Source organism: Syngnathus scovelli, chromosome 15 (genome assembly GCF_024217435.2).
Source record: "Syngnathus scovelli strain Florida chromosome 15, RoL_Ssco_1.2, whole genome shotgun sequence".
Taxonomy (NCBI): Eukaryota; Metazoa; Chordata; class Actinopteri; order Syngnathiformes; family Syngnathidae; genus Syngnathus; species Syngnathus scovelli.
Window position 1 is genome coordinate 1,594,830 of NC_090861.1, and position 24,401 is coordinate 1,619,230.

General features: G+C 41.9%; 1 protein-coding gene across 3 annotated transcripts; it reads left to right on the plus strand.

Annotated features, from left to right (window-relative positions):
• The first annotated feature begins 3,092 nt into the window (after positions 1–3,092).
• Positions 3,093–23,558, plus strand: gabra1 (gamma-aminobutyric acid type A receptor subunit alpha1). Of its 3 annotated transcripts, none has more exons than XM_049743797.2 (10): positions 3,093–3,307; positions 4,852–4,956; positions 8,110–8,207; positions 8,900–8,967; positions 10,316–10,536; positions 10,905–10,987; positions 12,149–12,292; positions 13,201–13,353; positions 19,084–19,286; positions 20,159–23,558. In XM_049743797.2, exons 2-10 carry the CDS (start codon positions 4,877–4,879, stop codon positions 20,477–20,479), a joined length of 1,371 nt encoding a protein of 456 aa, XP_049599754.1. In that variant the 5' UTR covers positions 3,093–3,307; positions 4,852–4,876; the 3' UTR covers positions 20,480–23,558. The 3 variants fall into 3 exon arrangements, with proteins under 3 accessions (XP_049599754.1, XP_049599756.1, XP_049599755.1); XM_049743799.2 differs by lacking the exon at positions 3,093–3,307 and adding an exon at positions 3,418–3,955 and having other exon boundaries at positions 4,855–4,956; XM_049743798.2 differs by lacking the exon at positions 3,093–3,307 and adding an exon at positions 3,419–3,955.
• Positions 23,559–24,401: the final 843 nt, after the last annotated feature.

Genomic DNA, 24,401 nt, shown 5'->3' on the forward strand with positions numbered 1-24,401 from the left:
AACCAGAAGAACAAAAGCGAGGACAATATTTATCTTGAAAGAATAATATTCAATAGGACATCACGAACAACTTAGACATTGAAGTGAGACTGTCTAGCTATTTCAAGTATGTACTAAATGATTGTGAGATCTCTTTTAAGCAAGCTGCAAGGACTTGAAGACAATTGCGACAGATATTTGTTTGCGCTTAAGTGCGTGCTTGGCCTTGCACATTACGAGACGTTGTATGATCATTGCAAAGTGCCGTTCTGTATTTTCTCTTCCACTTTGAGCTTTTAGTTCATCTACTGGCTGAATGAAGGAAGTCGTGATCAATGTTGAAATCGTGATAATTGATTAATATTAACTTCTATGACAATTTGGGCTGCCCGATAAAATAGAAGATGGGGACTTGGAAAGTAAACAAAATATGATTCATGAGATTACACGGAAAATATCCAAATATATCTTTTTTTTTTTAAGCACAATGCCATCTGCTGGATGGAGGCTTATGTTGTGGGACCTCAACAGGCAGAATGCATACCGAGGTAGCCAAACAACTTGCAAGTATTATTTAATTGACTCCAAGCAATGCAGATAAGCACTCGCTGAAATTCAACCACCCTCACAAAGACAGCCTCCTTCCCAGACTGAATCGATAAAAGATGAAAAGATACCTGGCGTCAAGGTTGAGCAAGAAGGTGCAGATGCCATCCTGTTAAGAAACTGACATTCCAACCATAGCCACCAACTTGATAAGACAAATAAGTGGAGTGTCTTGCCGAGTGAAAGGTTTGCCGGTACATTAATCCTTCCACCTGCTCAAACCACAACATACCATATCAGTCAAATGTTTGACTCAAAAACATTCATTTAAGCGTCCACTTCAAGGCTTCTGTCAAGCTCAAAGTCATCAGTGACCACTCCCACTTCGGCGCAGCCCTGCACTCATCTGCAAAATTTCCCACAATGGGTTCCAGTCTGTGATTGACAGGTGACCACTCCAGTCAGCTGTGATAGACTCTGAATTCCAGTCCGGCCAACAAATGGATGGATCGATATGTTTCAGACTGTGGTACAGCAAAGTAAACTAACATTGTGCACAATTGTGTTATTTAATAAAGCTAACCATGCATGTGACTCACACATACAATACTTGACACAAACCACTGAGCACACCGGGAAAAAGCACACATCTCTGCTCAGCACTTATATGGCTGCAGGCCACTTTTTTTTTCCTCTCCATCTCCCTCCCCACTTCATATAAATGACACAAGGCTGGCTGCCACATACAGCTGAGGAATGTCAATTTAGTGTGTAGCCTACTGTAAGATTGTGTGACACCAAACACATTATCCGCACGTATACAGCGCGGCGTGATGGATGAGCAACGCACAGGAGAGAGGGTGCCCCTCATCCCCTTGCACTTATTCGGGCAAAAAAAAAAAAAAGAAAAAATCAAAACGCCTGTTCACCGCAAGTGATTATTTGCTCATAACGTGCACATCTCTCAGGCAAATTACAGCCATCAATCTTGCTCTGTTTAGTCCCTCTCTCTTCACTTCTTCATCACCTGGCCTAAGTTGGGCGGGATTGTCTTGTTCCCGAAGCCTCACTGTGTAGAAGATGGAAGGAAGTGCCCCAATAGATGGCGCTTGCCTATATTTATATTTAATACAGAAGAAGAAGGCCAAAGCGGAGATTCAAACTCTGAACTCTGTTGCACTCAGAACCCAATGTGCTGCTTCAAAACAGGCTCGTACAAATATGTGATGAACTCTTCTGTGCCTGCTTGATAGCTAGTTAAATAATTTCAGGCTCCGTTAAACAATACGTCGCACATGATTTGTGTTGGCACTTTCTAATATTGCATTTCAGTCGCAACTTATTTACATGATGCATGCTGGACTAGAGGTTCTGACTCACAGTTGAGAGGAGTTTGCATGTTCTCCCCATGCTAGCGGCTAATTTGGCTTCCAACCAACATAAAAAAAACATGCATGTTGGGTTTATTGAATTTAATCAAATTGTTCATAGGCATGAATGTGCTTATTTGTCTACAGAATTTGTATCCCCGGCTCTCAGTCGGGTTAAGCTCCAGTTCACTCAGGACACAAATGAAGACCTGCTGTATATAGAAACTGGATGGATGGGTGAATAAACATGTCTCATAATATTTAGAGTGCTGTTTTTGGAAGCTTCCTGACTCTCAATCCAGGAGAGCTGTCTATGTCATTCCTAAATTGTTTCATTCAGCCAAGGTCGCTGGACTGACATACAGTAAGCCACCATGTGACACGACCTAAAAAAATAATAATAAATAAAAAATGCATATATATCTGAAATCTGATTAAATGAAAATATTTGGTTTCCTCACTGTTGCACGTTGACGACACATGCACGCGCCCTAGCAAGACTCGGGCACGTGTTATACACGCTCCACGCACGTGCACGCGCTCAGCGGCGAATCGCGTCACATGCAGATCAGATAGAGAAGACGAAGGGTTTTGGTGGAGGGAAGGGGGCGCCTTAAGAAGACAAGCGCAGATTTGGTGGCTGATTATCATTATTTATATTCTATTATTATTTTTATGAAGAATGGCTGAGGGGGCGGCGTGGGGTTGGATGGAGCGCGGCCGCCGTGTCGCTTCATAACTAATCATTCACATTCCACTTCAACCACGCGTGAAAGCAGGGTGGGAGGGAAAGGGGGGGGGGGGGGCGATGCAGTGGAGACGATGCATGCACGACTGACGTGCAGCACGCGTCCCCTGCTGGGATGCAAATAAACGGAAGGCAACGCGTGAGTCACTGAAGCCGGGACGCTTATGATTAAACCCCCTGTTGCAAATAAATAAATAAATAAATAAATAAACACTCACACGCGCGCACACACGATCATAATATTAACCATAATGTCGTTGTTTTTATGCTCATGTGGCGCGCATTAAGGGAGGAGGCTGATGATCGCGGTGGTGGGATGCAGCGGGGGTAGTGGAGGGGTGTGCGTTGGGGGAATGAAAATGTCTTCTGATTTGTAGTTTAACTTGACGACTACAAAAATTATAGGCTGGCTGGTTGGTCGACGAGCCCGTTTTTTCCCTCTCCCTCCCTTGCAGATGCACGCAGCTCGGCGCGCTCAGTGTGGAGTGGCGCGACTGCAGCGGCACATTCACTCCATCCCCTCTCACACACTTCTATTTTCACGCCTATTCACTCTCTCCATTTACATTTTTTTTTAACGCCACGCAGAGAGATTCGTGCAGGATTTAATTTTGATTGCGAGAAGAAAGAAAACAGCGGAGGCACGTCACGTCGGCGCAAGCTGGTGAGCCGCTGTCTCTTTCGACACTCTTATTTAAATTGCACTGGGTGTTCTTAGGAGGGGTGTCACCGTGTCTTTTTAGAGGCGCGTGCATGCATGTCACCTCCTTGAGGGCGCGAGGGTGGGCAGTATAATGCAGTCCAAAAAAATAATGAATCCGATTCATTTGCGTTATATTTAGCTACACTTGCAAAGAGATTACAGCAGCGGAAGTTAAATAGTGCTGCATACAGTATGAAAGGGGCGGTCTCGCGTAATCTGACATAAAATCCTAACATTCACCCTCCTATGGACGTGTTGAGCGCGCACCCCTTGCAAGGTGGAGCGCATTTATAGTTTGGAGTGGGGGAAATTATTATTCCTTTATTTTTGTGATGAGAGTTGACTGAAAGAGAGGAAGAGCGCGAGCGAGACAGCAAGAGCGAGAGAGAAAGAGAGGGAGAGAGAGAGAGGGAGGGAGAAGAGAGAGAGACCTGCATACATATCGTCTCCAGCAGCCTCCAGCTAGAATTCGTCAGATGTGAGATCACACAGGATTTACTTTCTACCCCCCACCCCCCTTATCATTTTTTTTAATTACCAGTCTGGCTTAAGGAAGATATTCAAAGTTTGAGAAGGGGGATACAAGCGTCTATTCCGAGCCCATCTGCTGTAAGTGTCTCATTTATTACCTCCGTTTTGGATGCTAGACGATGTGAGTTGAGGCTTTTGGGGCTGGGGGGGTTGTGGTGGAAGGAGATGTTCTCATTCTGGAGGAAAATGAGGACTTCGGAGGTAAGGCGTCGAGATAGATGGAAAGATAGAAGCGAGAGGTGGCTGGAGAGAATTCAGCACCACGGCCAGCGCCCGGAACAGCGCGCGTCGCTTCATTACGCACAAACCGGATCAGCATGCACGGAGCAGCCTTGTAGTGATGCCAGTTGCATGCTAAATCTTCAAGCCCGGCACCTACTTAGATTCATGCCACATAACATTGTGGCGTTTCCAGAGGAGGGGGTGTTATATTGTGCATGGGATAACTTAGAAAGTGTGCTCTCTGTCTTTTTTATTTTAGGGTGGGGGGGGATTTTCTCCCTTTTATATAATCTGCATCAGTCTGTAAATCCTTGTCAGTCAGAGGATTTACTTCATTTTTTATAACAAATAATTTTGTGGTTTCCATTGGATCTGATTTGTAAGTAATTCAGGCACACTCATGAGAGCACATCCATGAAATGTTGTGTTTTTGTGTGTGCGTGTGCATGCTTGCATCATGAGGAGCAACATCCCGTCTTATTGACTGAGGAGGAAGCAAATGCTCTTATTTTATTTAGAGACGGGAGGAAAAGAGAGAGGGGGGGGGGGGGTGGTATTGAGGGTTTGATATTGCGGTACGGCGCTCGTTCACATTGCAGGTTGGGGAAAAAGGAAAGAGGCGGTGCACAAGTGCTACCACCGCAACCTAATTGCTTAAGATTGTCGGATTGTGACTAATTGTACGTGTGTGTGCGTGGTAATGATTCCTAACCTCACTCTGATTGTGCGTGTCTTTCTGCTCTGACCTCCAGCAGTGAAAGGTCCTCATATTCAACAATGTGTGAACGGGGCAGCGTGGCCTCGCTGTGCCTGGGGGCTTGCTTGCTCATAGCTCACATCGTCCTGGGAGCCAAAAGGTAATCATGAATATAATGCTCTTTTCTTTAAAAAAAAAAAATACGCATGAATGGCTGTATTGGTTGTTGTATGGCAAAGTGCGCAGTCAAATATTTTGTGCTCTTATTTCTTGATGGCTTGGAGCAGAGCTGCTGGGGTTGTAAAGTGGGGCATTCCCACAAGACACCTCCATGCTTGTTATTCCGAGACGGTGAGATAAGGAGCTAAAATAGCCACGAGGCGTGTCATAATGGTGTTACATTTTAAAAAATCATGCTGAATCTCACAGGTGACTTTATCGGGTACAGTGTGACGTAGTTGTGCTCATATTTGGATGCGATAATAACAAGACACATTTGTGTGAGATTATATCTTAATCTGACTCAACTGCTTGGATTATTATGCGTAATTGTGCCATGAAACACCAACAGTGGCTCAATGAGACATTTGCCAGTTAGGCAAAGCTACAGTTGGAATTCTTCAGCTGCTTGAACTGCAGGAGATGCGCGCCTTGTTGAGGATCAATCAGGGCTCGCCGTGAATTATTCACCAAAAGTGTCACAGTCGACTCCAACGTCGATTCATGTGGAGAAGCTGAGGCCTGGCTGAACAATTTACATCAGCGCCAAATTAAAAAAAAAAAAAAAAAACATGTTGATGTGAATGATTGCCAGGCATTGACGTCACAAGTCCAATTCCCTTTGTTTCTACATTAGAGGACATCTAATATAAAGCCTTCCACTGCAGCATAATTATTGACTGGCAGCGTAATCCAATCTGCTTTTTTGATGTCTCGTACAAAATTTTGAGTTCCCTGGAAAAAAAATATCATTAATTAGAACAATCTAGATGGGATGTACAGTAGCTTGGAGAAAAGGGGAGCGAGCGAGACATCAATGTTGAGCGGCACTGTTGCTGACCTGTAGATGGGGATGGTGCACAATGTTTTATGAAGAAGAAAGCCCCCCCTGGCTGCTAAACATGTAGTCCTCCCTGAGCGCCTTTTTCCGCCTGCTTTATTTATTTTCATCACCATGACTTTGGCACGTAAACGCAAGAGCTGCATTGCAAAGCGTGTAAATCTGCATCTGATAGTGGGATGGCTGTCTAAGTAATTTATAGAGGAGTCCTCTACATACCGGCTGCTAATGACTATAATTTATAAGAATATATGCATCTTATTCTGTCAAATGAAATATGATGTACCCCAACTAGCATGGTGGAAGACGGGCAACAAATAATTCCACCATGCATCATGCAGCTGACTACGCTACAATATCTATATAGATGACCGCATATATTAAATTTCCACTTTTACACGAAAGTATGTCATACAAATGAACAAATATAAATAGCGGAAATGTAAGTTCATCTTTTCCTAGCCAACATTATAAATGCAACATTGGAATGTTTGTGTACACGAAAAGATGTGAGAACGTAATCACGAATACCAACATAATCCGTCATAACATTTCGACCAATGCTGACATTAACACTCATATATTAAATCGCAGTAATCAAAACACCATGAAGGTGAACGGCAAGTTAGAAATTGTGTCTAGTCGAATTTCTTAGCATTCTATTGAGTGTCTCATGTAAAATGTCTTAATGGAAATAGAATGGAAAAGCCCCAGTAGAACTATTCAGGCTGTCGGCGTTATGGGATCATGCTGGCGTCATTTCAGGAATATTAAATAGAGGTGAGGGCTTGAGGTGTATTGTAGCCAGCACCTAATTTCACCTTATATAAAATATCGCCGTTATTATCATCATTGTTTTGTTATTCTAGAAGAGAATGATGACAAATGATGGGGAATTGATGGCTGCCACGCAGTGCTTTAACCCTGTTACAAAAATCCATGTGTGACAGGGCGGCAGTATCTGTATTTAGAAAACAAAATGTCCCGCAGCTCGCACTCAATCAGCCTCAATCCCCTCGCTTTGACGGTGAGCCTCATGTCGTTTCTCCCCTCTGTCTCGCTCACCTTTCCGTGACCCTTTCCCGCCTCATCTCTTGCCTTCATTTATGTTTTGTCCTCTATGAAAGGTTTCTTTATTTATTTATTTTTTTCATCCTCATATGCCCCTCTGCTTGCCACTTTTCCCGCCCACAGCCACCATGCTTTCCCACTTCCCTTCTGTTGCGTCGGGTCCGCCCGCTAACTCATCTCAATGACCTCTCCCTCTCCTTGGAGCTGTTGGGCGAGAAGAGCTTGTTTCCAAACACTGGCTGTTTATTTAGCGGGGGAGCCAGCCTTTTGCCATTGGCGTGAGAATGAAGGGGAAAAAAAAAAAAAATGGGGAGCTTATGATTGCTCGGCTGCATTGCGGGAGATGTGCTCCTGGTTATCAGTGCAAACATATGCACATATGGATTGATTCAGGTATGGTATATCCATAGATATGCAAATGCAGGCACACAAACATTCCAGGTGCTTCCGGCCGCGACGAGTAAATATCTGAAATATTCATACCCCATTGTCACCGGTGAGTGTTTTGGCTTGAAGCATTTTGTTTTATGTTCAAGTCCTGCACAGGGCCTCGGTGGTCTGAAAGACCATATTAAGGTATTAATAATGGATTGCAATTTCTCCATGATTGTGCCTACGTGGGCATGGACTGTGCATTCCGCTTTATACACTCGACATAAAAATGGCTTTAATGCCTGCAAAAGCGTCTATTATACCGCACAGGGGTAAGATGGAAGAACTCATTGAGGTAAAGGAAGTAGTGGACTAAACATTCGTTGTTATAACGAAAATATTTTTCCCTAGAAAGTATCCAAGGTCTAAGTTATTATTTTTTTTTTAATAGCAGTCTTTCAGTTTTACCTTCAGAAAGCTCGCCTTGCTGTGACCTTAAATTTTATTTTTGGATAGAAAACCCTTAACGAGTCTTGCAGTCCTTGATGAATGTCAAATGCCCTTGCACTTTGGAAATATAAACACAGCACCGAATAGCAATTGGACCGATGGCTTTCATACTCATCTTTCACCATTGTTGAGTCTTCTTAACGTGCGTCATCATCTATTGTGCACTTCTTCGATCATAACGGCCTCCGTGACTACAGAAATCCTTCTCATTGTTGTCAAACATGAGTCATCTTTTGAGCTTTTTTTTTGGTTGCGCTCTTTCTGGCCATGACTTGACATGCTCTTTCCCGCTTTTGGCAGCACTGGGCAGGACAGCGAGCACAACACTACAGTGTTCACCAAGATCCTAGACAGCCTTCTGGATGGCTATGACAACCGCCTGAGGCCGGGACTAGGAGGTCAGTAACCAAAACAATGCACCATACGCAATGTTGGCTTCTTGTGACTGATATGAAAATAGCCCTAAGTGACAGAAAAATCTTTTTGGGTCCTTTTTTCCAATTTGTCCACCGTAGACAACATATAAAGAATCTCTATCAATGTTTTTTTTTTTTTAAGAATTTAGAGGGGGCAAGGGGGTCCCTCACCTCCAAGTAAAAAGAAACCTAGCTCCGCCAGTGCTTGCAATCCCAAAAGAAGCCATTTTATTGTACACTTTATTGCCCTGAAACTAGGGAACTATTAAGTGTGAAGTGTTGCGCGAAGGACAGAGGTTTGTGTTGATGCTCTACAGCAGACATTCAAATGATGGGTATGAAGTTCATACCGTTCAAAGATGACTTTGAAATCAGAAGGGATGTGGGGTTGAGGGATATTCGCAAAGTAAAGCCCATCAAATGTTATGCGAGCACAGTGGCTTTATTTGCAGCACTGTGCAAATTTATGAGGAGATTGAACAGTGCACATAATGGAGCTGACACTGAAGCCAATACTAGCAAAAATGCTTATTGACATCCAAAATGGGCCATTTTTATGATGCTGTTTGCGTGTGTTGAATGGATCCGGGGCCCAAGCCAGGTGGTCTTGCATTAACAGGTAGTCTAGGGGGCTAATGAATGCCACTCACCCTGCCAATTTCCTGCTTCAACAGAGCGTGTAACTGAAGTCAAGACTGACATTTTCGTGACTAGTATCGGGCCAGTTTCGGACCATGACATGGTAAGCTTCTTTTTTTTTTTTTTTTCCCCTCTTGCCTGTTTAAATGTCACCAGTTTCCCTTCCTCCACTCTATCCTCTTCATTGCTATTTGGGGACCCGGGAGTGGTCTCCTCCTAGCCTTAAGAGAGATGTCTTCATGCCATGATTCATTTCACTAACTGGTGCTGTATTAATAAAACTGTCTCATGTGATATGTATTTGCTTGCCTACAGTAACTAATCCTAGCCGGCATAAATGCCAGCGCCGCCCCCTCTGCATGCGATGATCGTGACCACTAATGTTCACTGTGTGATTTGTTAGCTTGCAGGAGTCCCAATATTACATTCAAGTGACTTTAGACCAAACTCCACATCAGCTTAACACAGTCTCTTGAGAATTTTGTTGAAAAATCATACATGATACTATATTCCAATTGAACTGGAGGATTTACGAGCTATGTGAGCTTGCCAAACAAGCCATGCGCAAATCCCAGTAACACAAACATGGCAGGCTCTATTTTTGTCTGCAAAAATGTAAATGTAATCAAAGGCAAGATTTGATAACAGAAAAAAAATATTTTTCAGTGAGCCCTCACCTGCTTATAACCAATTAACCTTAACCAACCACTACTCATCTGCTAAGAGCATGCATGCATTACTTTTGGCATCATCTTTGGCATCAATTGACATGCAGGCCAGATGAAACATCTGAGGGACAATTCCACACAATTTCCTTCCACCATTACCTTCTCTTTTTCAATTCTTAGTAATTATCTCACTGAGGCTTAGTGGCTGCCCTATAATTTTAACAGGCTCACTTTACTGTGCTGAGTAGCTTTGTAGAACCATTCAGATTGTTTCTCAACTCGAGTCACGAGCGTGCTTCAAAATCTGCTCAGGCACTTTCTTTTTGGTACCATTCCAATTTGGCTTGCTTGGAAAATCATCTCTCGTGACAATTTGCTAACCTACCAATGTACCCAATGACCGGAAACGGAATAATGCTTAATTTGTCAAGCCACCATATGCAATTGGACACATCGCGCCTATGAAGAAAAACTAAAGAATGTTTTTGGGTTTTTTTTGTAAAGAGTCAGTGATTATACGCTTGAACTAGGAAGGCATTGTATTTCGTTCCTACAAGGCGGAGCACCTCCACATACAAAATCCGTGGCTAAAGCCGTTAACATGAAGAGACAGCTACCAGCAGGGAAAGTAGGCCGAGGCCAGCGTATGAAAGTCAGAGTCAAACTGAGAGCTTGTCAAAGGGTAAAGACGTGGGGGTAAAAAAAAAAAAAAAAAAACTACTCTAGGTTTAAATTTACAGGGACTGGTGTCAACACTGCGTCTGTCCTTTTATCCCATCGCAGGAGTACACCATTGATGTATTCTTCAGACAGAGCTGGAAGGATGAGAGGTTAAAGTTCAAAGGTCCCATGGCCGTGCTGCGTCTCAACAACCTGATGGCCAGTAAAATCTGGACGCCCGACACGTTTTTTCATAACGGCAAAAAGTCTGTGGCCCACAACATGACCATGCCCAACAAATTGCTGCGCATCACAGAAGAAGGAACTCTGCTCTACACTATGAGGTACGTTGCCATGATACATGTCCGTTTCGGAAAACGGTGAAAATGTCCACAACACACAGTATGATGCACTAAGCAAGGATTGCAGGACATTTAGCATGTTTACTGGAGGGGGGGAGGGGGGGGGGGTGCTGTCACAGATGAGGGAGATGAGGGGATGGATGAAAGATTAGTGTGTCACGACTGGCCTGACATGCTGTTTTTCTGCAAGCTGTCACAAAAGAGAAGCTCAGAGGGGGAAAAAAAAAAAGAACCTTTCTGCAGTTCAGAGGAAGAGACGCAGTTTGACAGCCTCCGATAAACTGGAAGCAAACAAAAACAGTACACCACATGTTCCTGTTTGCATGTCTAATCATCTTCTCGTGCTTTAGGCTGACTGTGAGAGCTGAATGCCCCATGCACCTTGAAGACTTCCCAATGGACGCCCATGCCTGCCCACTCAAGTTTGGCAGCTGTAAGTACTCTCTGGAGACCACACAACATCTACATACGTTTTAGGAGAAACAAAAAGTGATTCATTCCATTTTGACGTCACTCGTCCCATTTCAGAATGCACACAGTCACTCCAAGATCCAACTTCACACGATTTTGTGTGAAAGGCACATACTGATAAATATCGGGTGTTTTAAGCAGCTTGGAAGCACCGGCTTCTTTGGAAACTGCCTTTGATAGAGACTATAAATATAGAGGCTCTCCTCCCCTAATTTAGAACAGAGGAGGAAGTCTTTTGGATTAAAGATGATATCTAAGAAGAAGACGATCGCGTTCCTACTTTTCGGCTTTTCTCCATGACCTAACTTGACTGGAAATCTCCGTGAAGGTCAGATTACAGCTCATGTCTTGAGCTTGTGTTGGATAACTGGTATAGAAAACAGATAGATGGATGATGAATCATGATCTGGAAGCATGAGCGATAAGGAACGACAACATGAGAGCAGATGTTCTCCCGGAGGAAGTGTCCGCAAAGCCCCCCCTCGGTCTTCTTTGACCCTGCCAGGCCATGGAAGTCTCTGCCAGACGCTGGCAGGCAAGCAACGTGTGGACCTTGTGTTTATCCAAGGCAGCGCGCTTTGAAAAATTTCCAGAGCAGCTCAGCAGCTGCTCACTGCTAACAGCTACCTACGCCTTGTGGTTGAAGACGCCCTAACAAGAATGATGGAGGATGGAAACAAGAATAGCCAATGAGCAAAAAGGCTGCACGCTCCTCTTGGCAATTGTCGGACATCCGAGCAACACGAGCGAGAGGACCCTTCTTCGGCCGACACCCGTGGACCCACCAACCCCCGACTTGTCTCTAAATTGAATCCAGTCCCTAAATATTTCAGTGTTTAGCTCTTTGCCTTCTGCTGCAGTCTGCAGCGAGACCATCCTTTCCTCAGCAGTGGTCGAGCCACACTGCAGTTTTGACAGGTTGGCTGGCCGTAGGCAAGAAAACACTGACTTGGCTCTTTTGAGGTCAGGCCATGCTGTTGGGATGGTGTGCGTTTGTGGTCCTTATAAAGTTGGAGAACGACTTGATGTGACATAACACCAAATCCCCAAAAAATGAGGCTAGTTTTGCGGGGCTACATCTACACATACTAGATAATAGATATTTTTTCTCGTCTCTTGTTAGATGCTTACACTCGAGCAGAAGTGGTGTATGTGTGGACCAAAGGGGCCGACCAGTCTGTGGTGGTGGCAGATGACGGTTCAAGGTTAAACCAGTACGATCTGATGGGACAAAGCGTGGATTCTGGAGTGGTGCAATCCAGCACAGGTATGTCGCATTTTGGTTAAAATTTAAAATGGTGCAGTAGCACAGTCAAATGCCGCAGTCAGAAATTATGTATTGGATCATGTGTGACTTTTTTCTCTGGTCCGATGGTAAAACTGGCAACGTAAATGTTATGCAAGAAAATATATGCATTATATATAACTATAGTGTGTATAAATCAGTATAAAAGTGACCAATTTTACATTGCCCTATTCTGACACGGAAACATTTGTCTTACTTATTTGTCATCACCGACCGCACAAATGCTGTTTTAGGATGTACTCAAAATGAAACAATTTGATGTCTTTGTCTCTGTCACAAGCATCCATTTTTCATTTTAGAGAAATGACAGGGCATGCCCTAGATTTGGAATTCCCTTACAGGCCATTCGAGTTGCTTTTTCCACCACCTCTTTTTTGGGTCTACTCATACTGGCAAACATGAGTTAGTGTGCAAAATGGGTCATCTGGTCACCAATTTTGGATGGGCTGAATGGAGCGATTAAGACCGGACTACCCCAAATCATTCAGTTTTGGAGGGGGTGACAAGCACCCAAGTTGCAAGGGCCAAGCATCTTTCAAAAACGAATAATGAAATAAGCCAGATCATTCCGAGGCTGTCAACAATGATTTTGGTTTTTGAATCCCATTAAAAGGTCACACAACAACGGCTGGTCAATCAATCTCTGACAACACAAATGTCTGACTTGTTTAGACATGGTTCTTCTAATTATTTTCAGACTGAGTCAGCATTTGACTATCTGGTTGGACCACACTTTCTGAGAACCACCCAAAGACAGTTAACAAGCCATCCGATTCTCAAGGCGTATCATTCGGAAGACAGATTAAAAGTCAAAGTCATATACGTTGCACTAAAAGACGATCCTTGACATTTTCCCGTTTGCTCCGCAGGCGAGTACGTGGTGATGACGACCCACTTCCACCTGAAGAGGAAAATTGGCTACTTTGTGATTCAGACATATCTGCCCTGCATCATGACAGTCATTCTCTCGCAGGTGTCCTTCTGGCTCAACAGAGAGTCCGTCCCTGCCAGGACTGTCTTTGGTGAGTCCTCTCGTACCTTCTTTCTTTATTTTCATTCATTCATGGGTTGGAAATGATTCCAAAAACAAAGCATGGAGATTAGCAAGAACTAGTTGCTCACAAATGGCTGGTGCGTGGCGACTTCCTGGAGTCTCCGCTGGTTGCCTGGCAACTCACTTGTATCGATCTTCCTCATCTGACACACTGCACCGAAGCTAATCAGCATATTCCCGGCATATCACACGTGTCCCCGAACCATTGCCTTGGAGCCTACGTGACATATTTAAGCTTATCTTTGAATTGCCTATTAAAGCCACAATGCGACAAGATATTTCTATTCTATTCCATTCTGCACCGATGAAGGCGGAGGAGCTTTAAATCAGTCGGGGCTGCGGTGAAATTTCAGGCAAAAATGGTGTTTAAGCTCTGAGTGTGTATTTGTGCCTATGTGTGTGTGCGTGTGTGTGTAGTCATTAGTATGTGTGTATCTGTCTGTCACATTCAGTTCTTACATAACAGTGGCCAAAAGGAAAGCTCTTGCTTGCTAGTCTGCAGCATGCTCTGTAGCACAGCAGCAGGCGGAATGTCCTTGAGTTACCTCACGCGACACTCATTTTCCTCTTTTTCTTTCATTCCTTTCTTTTTTTCCTCTTTCTCTCATGGATGTCAGTGTTTCCCTTGGCCCACTTTCACTGAAACATTTGCACAGGCATCTGAGTTTGCAGCTATTTTTTTTTTTCATTTTCTGCAATATTCCGGGGTGTGAAATTATTTGTCAGGGTGTATCGCAGCTACCTGTCCCGCTCGTGTGTTGAGCGAGCGAGGGTGGCCCAGATTGGATTTAAACATCCAAAGTATCTAGGTCATGTATGTGTTTCTGCATGCAATCACTGCTGGTTTTTTGCACAGCGGGATAGCAAAGGGGGTAACGCAGCATATGGACACACGCACACACACACATTTTTACCGCAGCACACGAGGTAGGTCATTCATGTAATTAATATGTATTATTCTGAGATGGCAGAATAATGAATGCCACGCTCAAAGAAGTCAGTAGAAAAATGAATGAATCATTAAAAAGACAACTCTGGTTTATTAAAATGTAACCATAAACTAAGATACTAGCTAAAATGTTGCCTTGTTACGCACAAGGTCTTATTTAGGATATAATTTTTTTATGAGAGTTGAAATAAGAATGAAGCTAATTATAAGTGCTCTGCTAATGTATATTCAATTTGCATTTGAGTAACTCGCATGGATGTTTGCATTAATCATGTGAAATGTAAAAAGAAAAACCGTGTTAAACATGAAGAGGAACAGAAGTACTTATGAGGAGTCGCGGTTTGAATGTCATGTCTTCTTGTTGACATACAAGCGTAGTCGAGCACGACTCCCGCTTCTTTCTGATAAAAGACGAAAGCGATTGAAAAATGAATTGAGTGCAAGCATCACTCGCGCTAACATGCATTTGGCTATTGATTAAGATTTCAAAAGCATTAACTTTTCATGTCCATTACTGATGAGGGTGCTTAGAACATCCACTACCTTCACATCTTCACTTTTAAAACGGAATGACTTTTGCCAAGTCAGGGTCTAAAACATAAGTTCTTTGGATCACCCAAAAAAATAAAATTAAAATAAAGCTTTTATTCTAGAGAAGAGCAGTTCCACATTACTCGCTTAGGTATACATCATTCTTATTCAAAGCACACCCTGCCTTTATTTTACACCACAAATCAAAGTATGCACCGCTGTTAAGCTTAATTTGTGCTCTGTGATCAGACGTGTCCGACACGAATGCATCCAGACTCATTAACGTGAGCAAATGCAGCAACGAGGGAAAGAAAAAAAAAACATTGTTTAAATCATGTGACAAGAAAGCTCAGTCTCACCAAATCAAGCCTGAGGCAATTTCCAAACACAGCAGTAGGTAGCCTTATTTACTGTATCATTGTGCTGATAAACATCGGATTAGCACAAATGTTCCAAACAAACTTTTCCACTTTGGTGAGAAACTATTTTTCATTTAGGCCACTATAATAGCTCAGGAAATGTTCCTTCAGAGAGAGGTTCAGTCTGGTAAGATAAAATGGACTGTTCCGCCAGTGAGTAGTATACCTGTCCTACTTCTAACTGTTCTTTTGACCTCATTCCACATTTTGCTTGTCATGTTTAATTGGTAACACACTCAGTCAAATCACCGTCAGTGGCAAATATTTGGCCAGAACCGGCGAGGCAGAGAGCAGTAGCGAGTACAGCCATTTTTCTCTGAAGGTCCACTCTCACCCACAGAGATTTGTTCTGTGTGGCTGCGATCCAGTAGCTGAGTGGGGATTAACTGAACGTTGTCATTTCAAGGGTAACGCAATCAAGTGCTCAGGGGGGAGAACCCAAGCGGGGAAGCAAATATCAGTCAGATCAGTAATTAACACGCAACATCGAAAGCAATGCATCACACTTTGTGTACAGAATGCAGGTCATAGCATTGGAGTTGAGATCTCAACTACAATCAAACTTATTGGTACATATTAGGAAATCCAGAATGGCCATTAATGCACAGGAACAAAGACAATGACTGATTGATTATTATTTTTAATCTGCAATTTATTCACACAAACAAACGAAGATAAAAAAATCCAACTTGTCAAGCTTAGCAAGATTGTGTCAGAAAGTGTTTAAATGAGTGCACGCTATCTGCACCACATTTGATTTTTGCTTGCCTGTAGTCAAACATGTCCTTGCCTGCAGCAGCTGTAAAATAGTCGCTTGAACTTATCACCTCAAATTTGTCTTGTTCCCATCTGTGTTGAAAATACTTGGAAAGCGTTTAGCCTGAAATGATGCTACAGCTCTAATATTGTCTAGTGTAACTAATCACAATTTACATTGTGAAAATGAAATGAATTTAAAGATGGCACCCCTTTTCGCAATGATGACACTAAGCCAAATAATTTGGTACAATAAATCCCTTACTAGCGTTTCCACTGCGAGTTTACATGTGGGATGAGGATTGTTAAATGTGCCAATGAAGGAATATAGCGTTTCGTCATAATCTCAAGGTCTAAGAAGGGCCACACATGATATATTTAACATCTTAACCCATTTCTATTTTAAAAAAACAAAAAAGAATACGCAAGGCTTAGCTTATTTTGTAATTTTCCACAAAAATGCTTCTCCGATTGTCAGTCTGAAATAAGACGATGGAGGAGTGTTTGTTTCCATGGTGACAGAACTAGTAAAATATATATGATTGGCTTTTTTTATGACGACTTGCGTAATACACAGGGAGGGTTCAGCCTGCATCCTCCCCCACAAAATTAAATGATTTACTCTGCAAACGGAGGGATTGACAACATTCCGAGGACTCCTACTGATGCGTGCACTCGCCTCCCATGCGCACTTCCTAATATGCATGCACGGCAGGCCTTTATCCACCTCCACCCTGGCACATGCATTCATCTCCAAATCCACTCATGTCCAAGTTTAAATACATTAGCCATCCATCTATTTAATGTGTGGAGAAACAATATGAGAGGTGGCGCTGTGTTGTACCTGGCACGACCGTGAGCACACATGATTGCTGGCACAGGAGCTCAGCGCTGGATGCGCGCCAGCGGGAAACGCTTTGGCACTCTATCTACATGAGCTCTGGCACCACGGTGACTCTTAAGAAATTGTGACAAAGCAAGCTGCTGCTTTTACTCACATTGCACACGTATTACATATTGGGTTTTTCGTGAAACAATGAGGCCCCGCCCCTCCCTCAGTCATTCCTCATCTTCTACCACAAACAAATTGGCAAAAGTTACATTCGTCCTTGTTAGGCAGTCGCCTTTGTTAGCCTACAATGGTAATTAGAAAAGAAAAGAGGGAAATAATTGTTCGGTCTCACATGACTGAAGGCCCTGAGGAAGCAGAGAAAATGCGGGAATGAGTGCCGAGTCGGGAATTTTAATGTCACTTTTTTATTTTACTTCCCTTCATTAGGAAAGAGCACTAAAGTGTTCAAGTTCCTTGAGGGAAGGGATACATATTGATTGTATGGTTAGAGCAGTACAATGTACTTTTTCAATCAATTTAGAATCTGTTTTGGATGTAAAAAAATATCAAACATGCAGAAGAGACTGCAGAAAGCTAAATAAATAATGACGACCTACTTATCCCTTTGATTCATAACAAATGTGAGAAATGCATGACCACGCACCCGTGCACCAGCTATGCAAATGTCGCAAATCCATCAGAGGGGTCCCTGCTTGGTTCTGGTTAAGTGACTAATCACTTATTTGGCTCTGATTAATGAGAACATGGTAATCATACTTTATGCTTCATGTCGCAAGCAAATCCAAAAGCATGTGAAAACCAGCGTGGGAGGATGAGGAGCGCGTGATTCATGCTTTTACCGCTCGTGTCATCAGAATGGATGCAGATGAAACATCCTCCAAATGCTTTCCAAATAAACGTACTGTAAAGCAAACTGATATTTAGACAGATGTATTTTGTCGCAATGGGCCCACCGTACCCCGCTGATATTAAACAAATTCATGAATTGTAAATATGCATTTATAAATGACAATTAGGGCAATCGTATGAGTAATAATAAATCTAGTTCCAATTAAAATGGCGCAGCATTAATGCTATTGCGTTAGTTGAAAGATGCATGAATGAATTGATAGCCTGAAAATGAACCATTAGCCATTTTGAGTATAATAAAACAGAAAGTTCAAAATGAGACTAGAGAACAGCCATGTTTCTTTTTTTTTTTTTGGTCCAATGTGAATAAATTAATAATTATTATAGATAATCTGTGCTCACCTTTAAACATTATTGGCCATGTTTTTTTTTTAAATTACATGGTTTTGTCAATGTATAATAATAATAATAATAATAATAATGATAATAATAATAATAATAAACTGCACATTAGGGGAAACCAACCAGTACAGCAAATCAAAGTCAAATATTATTTTTTAACTTCAAATGTCACCTAAGGTGCACTGTTGAAAGCCATATTATCTGGAATGCATCACACTGAACGGCTTAACCCTGTTCAGATATGATTGTAGAATGTCCCTTTGTGTGCACGCCATGTATGTAGCGTGCACACATACGTGTACAATATGCATATGGGAGTTGTCATTATGTCATGTTTCATATTTCTACCTGTACAAGCCATCTGTTCACATCCTGAAATTGCTTGATGGCTCATGTTTGCTGTGTAAACATCTGCAATATTCCATTCTGTACGGAAGCCTAACTAGAAGTGCCTTCGACCCACTTCCTCTGATTCTCTGCACGGTTGCTAATGTAGTCAGTGACTGATTGGGCAGTGTCGACAACATGCGGCAGCTATTATTTTGCATAGCTTTTGCATTTTCCTCTTATTTTTCTTCTGGTGCATTTTGCACAGCTATGCGGGATGTTCTCCAATTCGTCAGCCGCAGTATCCCTGAGGACAAGCGCATGTTGCGGCTGCATCTGGGGACATCTCCACCTTTTGCGAGTCTATTAAAAGAACGAGCTGCACGGGCGCACAGCTGCTCCGATACATTCATACAAATGTATCGCGAGTCCACGCTCGAGTAGAAAAGCTACGACTCCCACATCTTTGTTCATGAATTATTTAGATGTATGGAGAAGTGTTAATCAGAGCTTTCCAGGTCATTTTTTGATTGTTTGTACAGGTCACTGATTAGGCCGACATGGAGGTTACCATGGAGACATATTCATTTGCGTTTGTGCTGTGGTCTACAGGAGTGACGACTGTCCTGACCATGACTACCCTCAGTATCAGCGCCAGGAATTCGCTCCCCAAAGTGGCCTACGCCACGGCTATGGATTGGTTCATCGCCGTGTGCTACGCCTTCGTCTTCTCGGCCCTAATTGAGTTTGCCACCGTCAACTATTTTACCAAGAGAGGTTACGCCTGGGATGGAAAAAGCGTGGTGCCAGAGAAGGTATTTGTGATCTTACTTTCTTTCTAAACTGCTTGAATCACAGGGGAGAGTCTGCGAGGTAATGGCATTATAAATTGTCCTCATTTCCCGAGTCTTAATGTCTATTTCAACAAGATTTGTGGAGCGGGTTTCGATTGGTTTGCAAAATGGTGTCAGATGAGAAAGGACGCTTCAGACTTTTTCGCACACGGGGGGCAGTTAGCGCTTAACTGCTGTGGGAGCGGCGGCGGCGGCGGCAGGAGCAGCAGCAGCAGGCTGGGAAGCATTCAGTTGTCATCGCATAGAAAATTCAATTTGTGTAACATGACGTGAACATTAATAGTTTAGTGTTCATCTCGTGCTTTCTGCTCCACTTGTCCGTGAGCAGCATTTAGCGGCGCAACGCTGCTTCCGAGGACTGTTTTTTTTTTTTTTTTCCTCAGACTTATTGATTTATATGAATCATTAGGTTGCTGATGACGCAATGTCAGCTTTGAGCATTATTCATCTTGTAAGAATTACAGCATGATGCAAGCCTTTGTTGGTGATTTGCTCTTTAATCAAATTGACATTTTAACAATGACACATTATTATGGAAATGTGTCATTTTCGCCAAATTTGGATGTAGGACCAATTATAGTGTTTAGAGGCAAACTACTAAAAAAAGAAAAGACAATCAACAATCCATTCTGTGACACTGTCTGACTTCTAATTTGGTCTTATTCCAAAAGCCATTTTATGACCGGAGATTGAAAAACCCTCGTTAACTGTCCAGGCATTTTTTTTCATGATAACATTGTTAAGGAATGGATGTTATTAAATATTGGCCCATTGGATGGCGGCCATACGCTGATCCCTCTCTTTGTTTTTCTTTCCTCATCAAACCAACTCAGCAAAAGAAGAAGAAGGAGTCCATGCTGAAAAAGAACAACACAACAGCGTACCCGGCCGCCACTGCTACAGCCTTCGCTCCCAACATTGCCAGGGACCCTGGTTTGGCCACCATTGCCAAAAGCGCCCCTCCGCCTCCAACTGAGCCCAAGGAGGAGCCCAAGCCCAAGCCCCCAGAGGCCAAGAAAACCTTTAACAGCGTGAGCAAGATCGACAGGATCGCCAGAATAGCCTTCCCTCTGCTCTTTGGAACCTTTAACTTGGTCTACTGGGCCACCTACTTGAATAAGAAGCCCAAACTGCAGGGGATGACTTCACACTAATCCCTTGTTGGCTCCTTTTCAATTCTACCTATCTAACTTTCATTTTCTTTGGTATTCCTCAAAAGAAAAAAAGAAAAACAAACGTGTTTATTTTCAGACAAACATGATGTCCATGCTGGTTTGAATTCCCAGTCGTTGCGTTGCTTCTGTTTATCTACTACAGTTTGAAGATTTGGAGAAAATAACTTAGAGAACAAACAATAACTAAAAAGGAAAAAAAAAAAAAAAAAGGAAGCGAGATAGAGACACTTTTAAAGGGGTTGTTGTTCAGGTGTGGGATGATGCTTTTAAGAAAATGCTAGCGTAAATATTTAGCCGAGAGGAGAATGCTATTCCACAAATACACCGAGCCCAATCTTGTCTTGGGCTTTATCCTTTGTACATTGTATATTTTCTTATTTTGCAGGGCTCCAGTTCTAATCTTTGCCGCGGGAGTCCCGAGAGTTATTACCATTTGAGGTAGGGATAGATAAATAAATACAACAAATGTGCTTTTGATGAGGGAGACAGTGCAACTATTTATTGCGTCCGTTGCAACGACGTGTAACTAACTGCCCAAGATATTTGCAATATTGCAACAACTGCTCATCTAAGTAACATACTGGAGGCTTGGCAAAGGACAAAGTGACAAATACAAAACGCAAAATGTGCTGTCCGTTAGAAACAGTCAAGGCCATTTCTCATGATGTTCCTTCGAGCATTACTGCAGTATCACTGTATTTCCACAAATAGTATCCGAGGCTCATCTATTTAACTGCTTACGGGGGGAGTTCTGTTGATTTTCCAACATGGTAATCAATATCTTACATTTCATGTTATGATGGAGAAACGCTGATCATGAAATACGGCGCAGGGAACCCGTTTACAACATTCAGTAAGACGCCACTGTAAATAATCTGAGATCATGTTTGCAGTAGGTACTGCTGTTTTGGTTCACAACTAAGTTCCGACAAGCTCAGCAGTTGACTTTTTTTAAAAAAATCTGTCTATTAGGGTCACTATTTGAGGAAATAAGTTACAAACGTTGATGCTGTCTAATCAAACACATGTATCCTGCCCAACCTGACCATTTGGAGAGAAGATGGTCTGTATAATATGAAGAGTACTGCCAAAATATTATATTTGAGTGGTTTGTGCCAAAATGCCCAATAGTGGAGAAATAAAATGGTTTTACTTTTCTTATCATAATCTACAAACTAGCTGTCAGTCAGGTTTTAAAGCAAAGTGATTTTTTTGTTGTTGAAGTTTTGAAAAATAAAAAAGAAAGAAAATAATCTTGGTAGTACACTTATAATATCAATAAGTCCCATTTGTGAAATAAAACGTCACTTAAATTCAAAATGTGGCCAGGTTACAAACCATTTTGGGCTTAGCAATTTTTTGATTGGTGAGAAGAGCTTAAAAGGCTTTCACATTGCTCAGTCAGGTCAGCAGCTTGCATCCATCGTCCTATTAAAGAATGCATTATCTTATTAGTGTATTGATGCTAATAATGGCCATTCCTATTGGCACACGATTTTTTCATTACTTTAAAAGCTCCGGTCCTGAGGCTTCCAATTGTTCGAACATACTAAATCAAACCCTGCTTGTATCTTATTTACGATTTTTTTAAGCACAGAGATGAAAAACAGCACGTGTATATGCATGGGCAGGGCATCCTTAAAAGAACATCACCATCGCATCGACCGCAGGCTTTCATTTCTTGATTCAAAAGACTTCCATTTGCCATCGTTGAAAATAAGTTGGGGTTTGTGCAATAGCAATAAAACACGTCTCAGTGGACACGCCATTCATTTATCTCCAAAAATAGAGTCAGAAAGCAAATCAATCATCTCTGCTTAAAAATGTTGACATGTGGTATTTTCCTTATTGCGGTCTTTGTAAATATTCTCAGATGTTAGAGATGTCAATATTATGTTGGAGTAACTAAAGAGTATGTTTAAAGAATACTTGGAGGAGTCATTTTATTTTGTAAGACACACATGGTCTATTTTGTGCTGTTGGGATTTTTTTTTTTGCCAGGTTTGTGTCTAATTGATTTGACTTTTTGTCTTGGTTCGCACTGATGTAAAAACGGTGTAAAAAGTAAGAATGTAATGAATTGTCTTCAAACCTAAGCAACATTTTAATTCATTATTTCATTCGGTTGTCATTAGGTGGCGGGGCGGGGCTGATTTTTTCCCAAAAAAATAAATAACGAAAAGTCAAGTTGGGGCGAAAAGTCAACGAGGGGCGAGGCACATTGCGGAAGGAAGTGCCTTTTCCATTTATTAAGTGATGATGGCTTTGCTGACTGATGGCACATCTTTTTCACATTCTGTGACCCCCAAAATCTTTTTGCTTTGCTTTTGTTTTTTCTGTGTTCCTCTATTGGTGTTTTGAGTTGAAAATTGTCAACACTCAGAAAGTACCAGCTACACTGCCTTCAGTATCACATGCCCTTTTAGATAGATTTGTTGCTGCTGTGTGTGTGGGTGGGTGAGGATGGGTGGGGGCAGGAGAAGACCTTGAGGTGTGATGTCGTAATCTCGGCACAGAGGACTTGTTGAGTCGTTCTATGAAAATGATTATATTTTTGTAGCATGATGTTCGCCCCTCTTCTGGAGAAAAAAAAAAACGGTGAAAGGTGACAGGATAGCTTTTTTTTTTTTTTGAACACTGCTTGCGCTTGTTTTTGTTGTTCTTCCTAATCCAAACATTCTCTCAGCCGTGGCACGGCAAGGTTTCGGAACAGCCCAGTTTTAATTGTGTTAATGTAGCAATATTACTTAGCAAGGGCTTTTCTGAGGACCTCAACTTGAAACTTAGCGAGGGGATGCTTGCCAGCGTAGCTTTACTTCAAATCATATTTTTATTTGTATGCTGCAGATCAAAGTTTTCTTATTTTTTGTCCACACTGAGATAAAACGCATTTGTCACCTCCTCCAAACTACGACCGTTTCTACCCATTATTAATTGAATTGAATTAAAAAGTAATTTCCATTTGTTTTTTCACCCTCTGCTTCTGTATCTATTTCAAAATATGTAATTTTATTCATTATTTCTATTCATTTGAAACCCCAAATGGAAAATGTGGTTATTTATATTTTTTGTTTTAACCTGTCAAAACGGGGATGAGGTTAAAATCTATTATGCTTTTCTTACGATTTGCATTGTCACGATCATCAACATGCCACTTACAAGCTGAGGGGTGAAAAGAAGTTCAGGGTGAAGAGTTGTATAAAGACAGATATAAATTATTGTATGTATGTTGATTATCATGAAGAAAATTCTCTGTCTATATAAATATATATACATATGTAAAATACATGCATACAGTATTTGATTATATTATTGAAGATATTAGCTAAAACGATGAATATTGTTTGTATTTTCAACCTATTGTTATGCATTTTGCACATTTAGATGAACAATAACATTACTTGTATGTAGTCGGCTTCGTGCTATGCAAGGACAGCTTTGAACCACCTATCATCGACCTTGTCTCCATTGTGTTTCAGATTTACAAGCTATTAGAGAGCGGGGTGGAATATAAGAAAAAGAAGCTTAGCTTTTTTTTTTTTTTATCAGCTGTGCACCCATGATTTTTTTTTTTTTTTTTTTTTTTTTATGAAACCATGGCTATACAGGGTGACATCAAAGAAAAACCGCAGATTATCTCTTTTGTTTGTGCTTCGGATTTGCCAGTGCTCCAAGAGAAAATGGCTTTCGTTGTTGATTGCACTTTTTCTCCAGGGTCGTGCAATAAAAGGCGCAAGACAAAAAAAAAAAGAAAAAGAAAAAGAAAAGAGTAAATCTGTAAGAAAATCTTCCATTCAAAAAGTTGAGGAACTCCATTCTTTTGCTAGCCTTGGACTGAAAAGTAACTAAGTCGAGATGAATGAAAGTCTAGTGATATTTTCAAGGCGGGTCAAGTTTCGCT

What these genes read in the sequence shown, in the direction of transcription:
- gabra1 (XM_049743797.2), top strand. Translation starts at nt 4,877, where the DNA reads ATGTGTGAACGGGGCAGCGTGGCCTCGCTGTGCCTGGGGGCTTGCTTG. An exon ending in CAGTTTCGGACCATGACATG is followed by an intron (nt 8,968 to 10,315) that starts GTAAGCTTCTTT and finishes ATCCCATCGCAG; the next exon opens with GAGTACACCATTGATGTATT. An exon ending in AGTGGTGCAATCCAGCACAG is followed by an intron (nt 12,293 to 13,200) that starts GTATGTCGCATT and finishes TTTGCTCCGCAG; the next exon opens with GCGAGTACGTGGTGATGACG.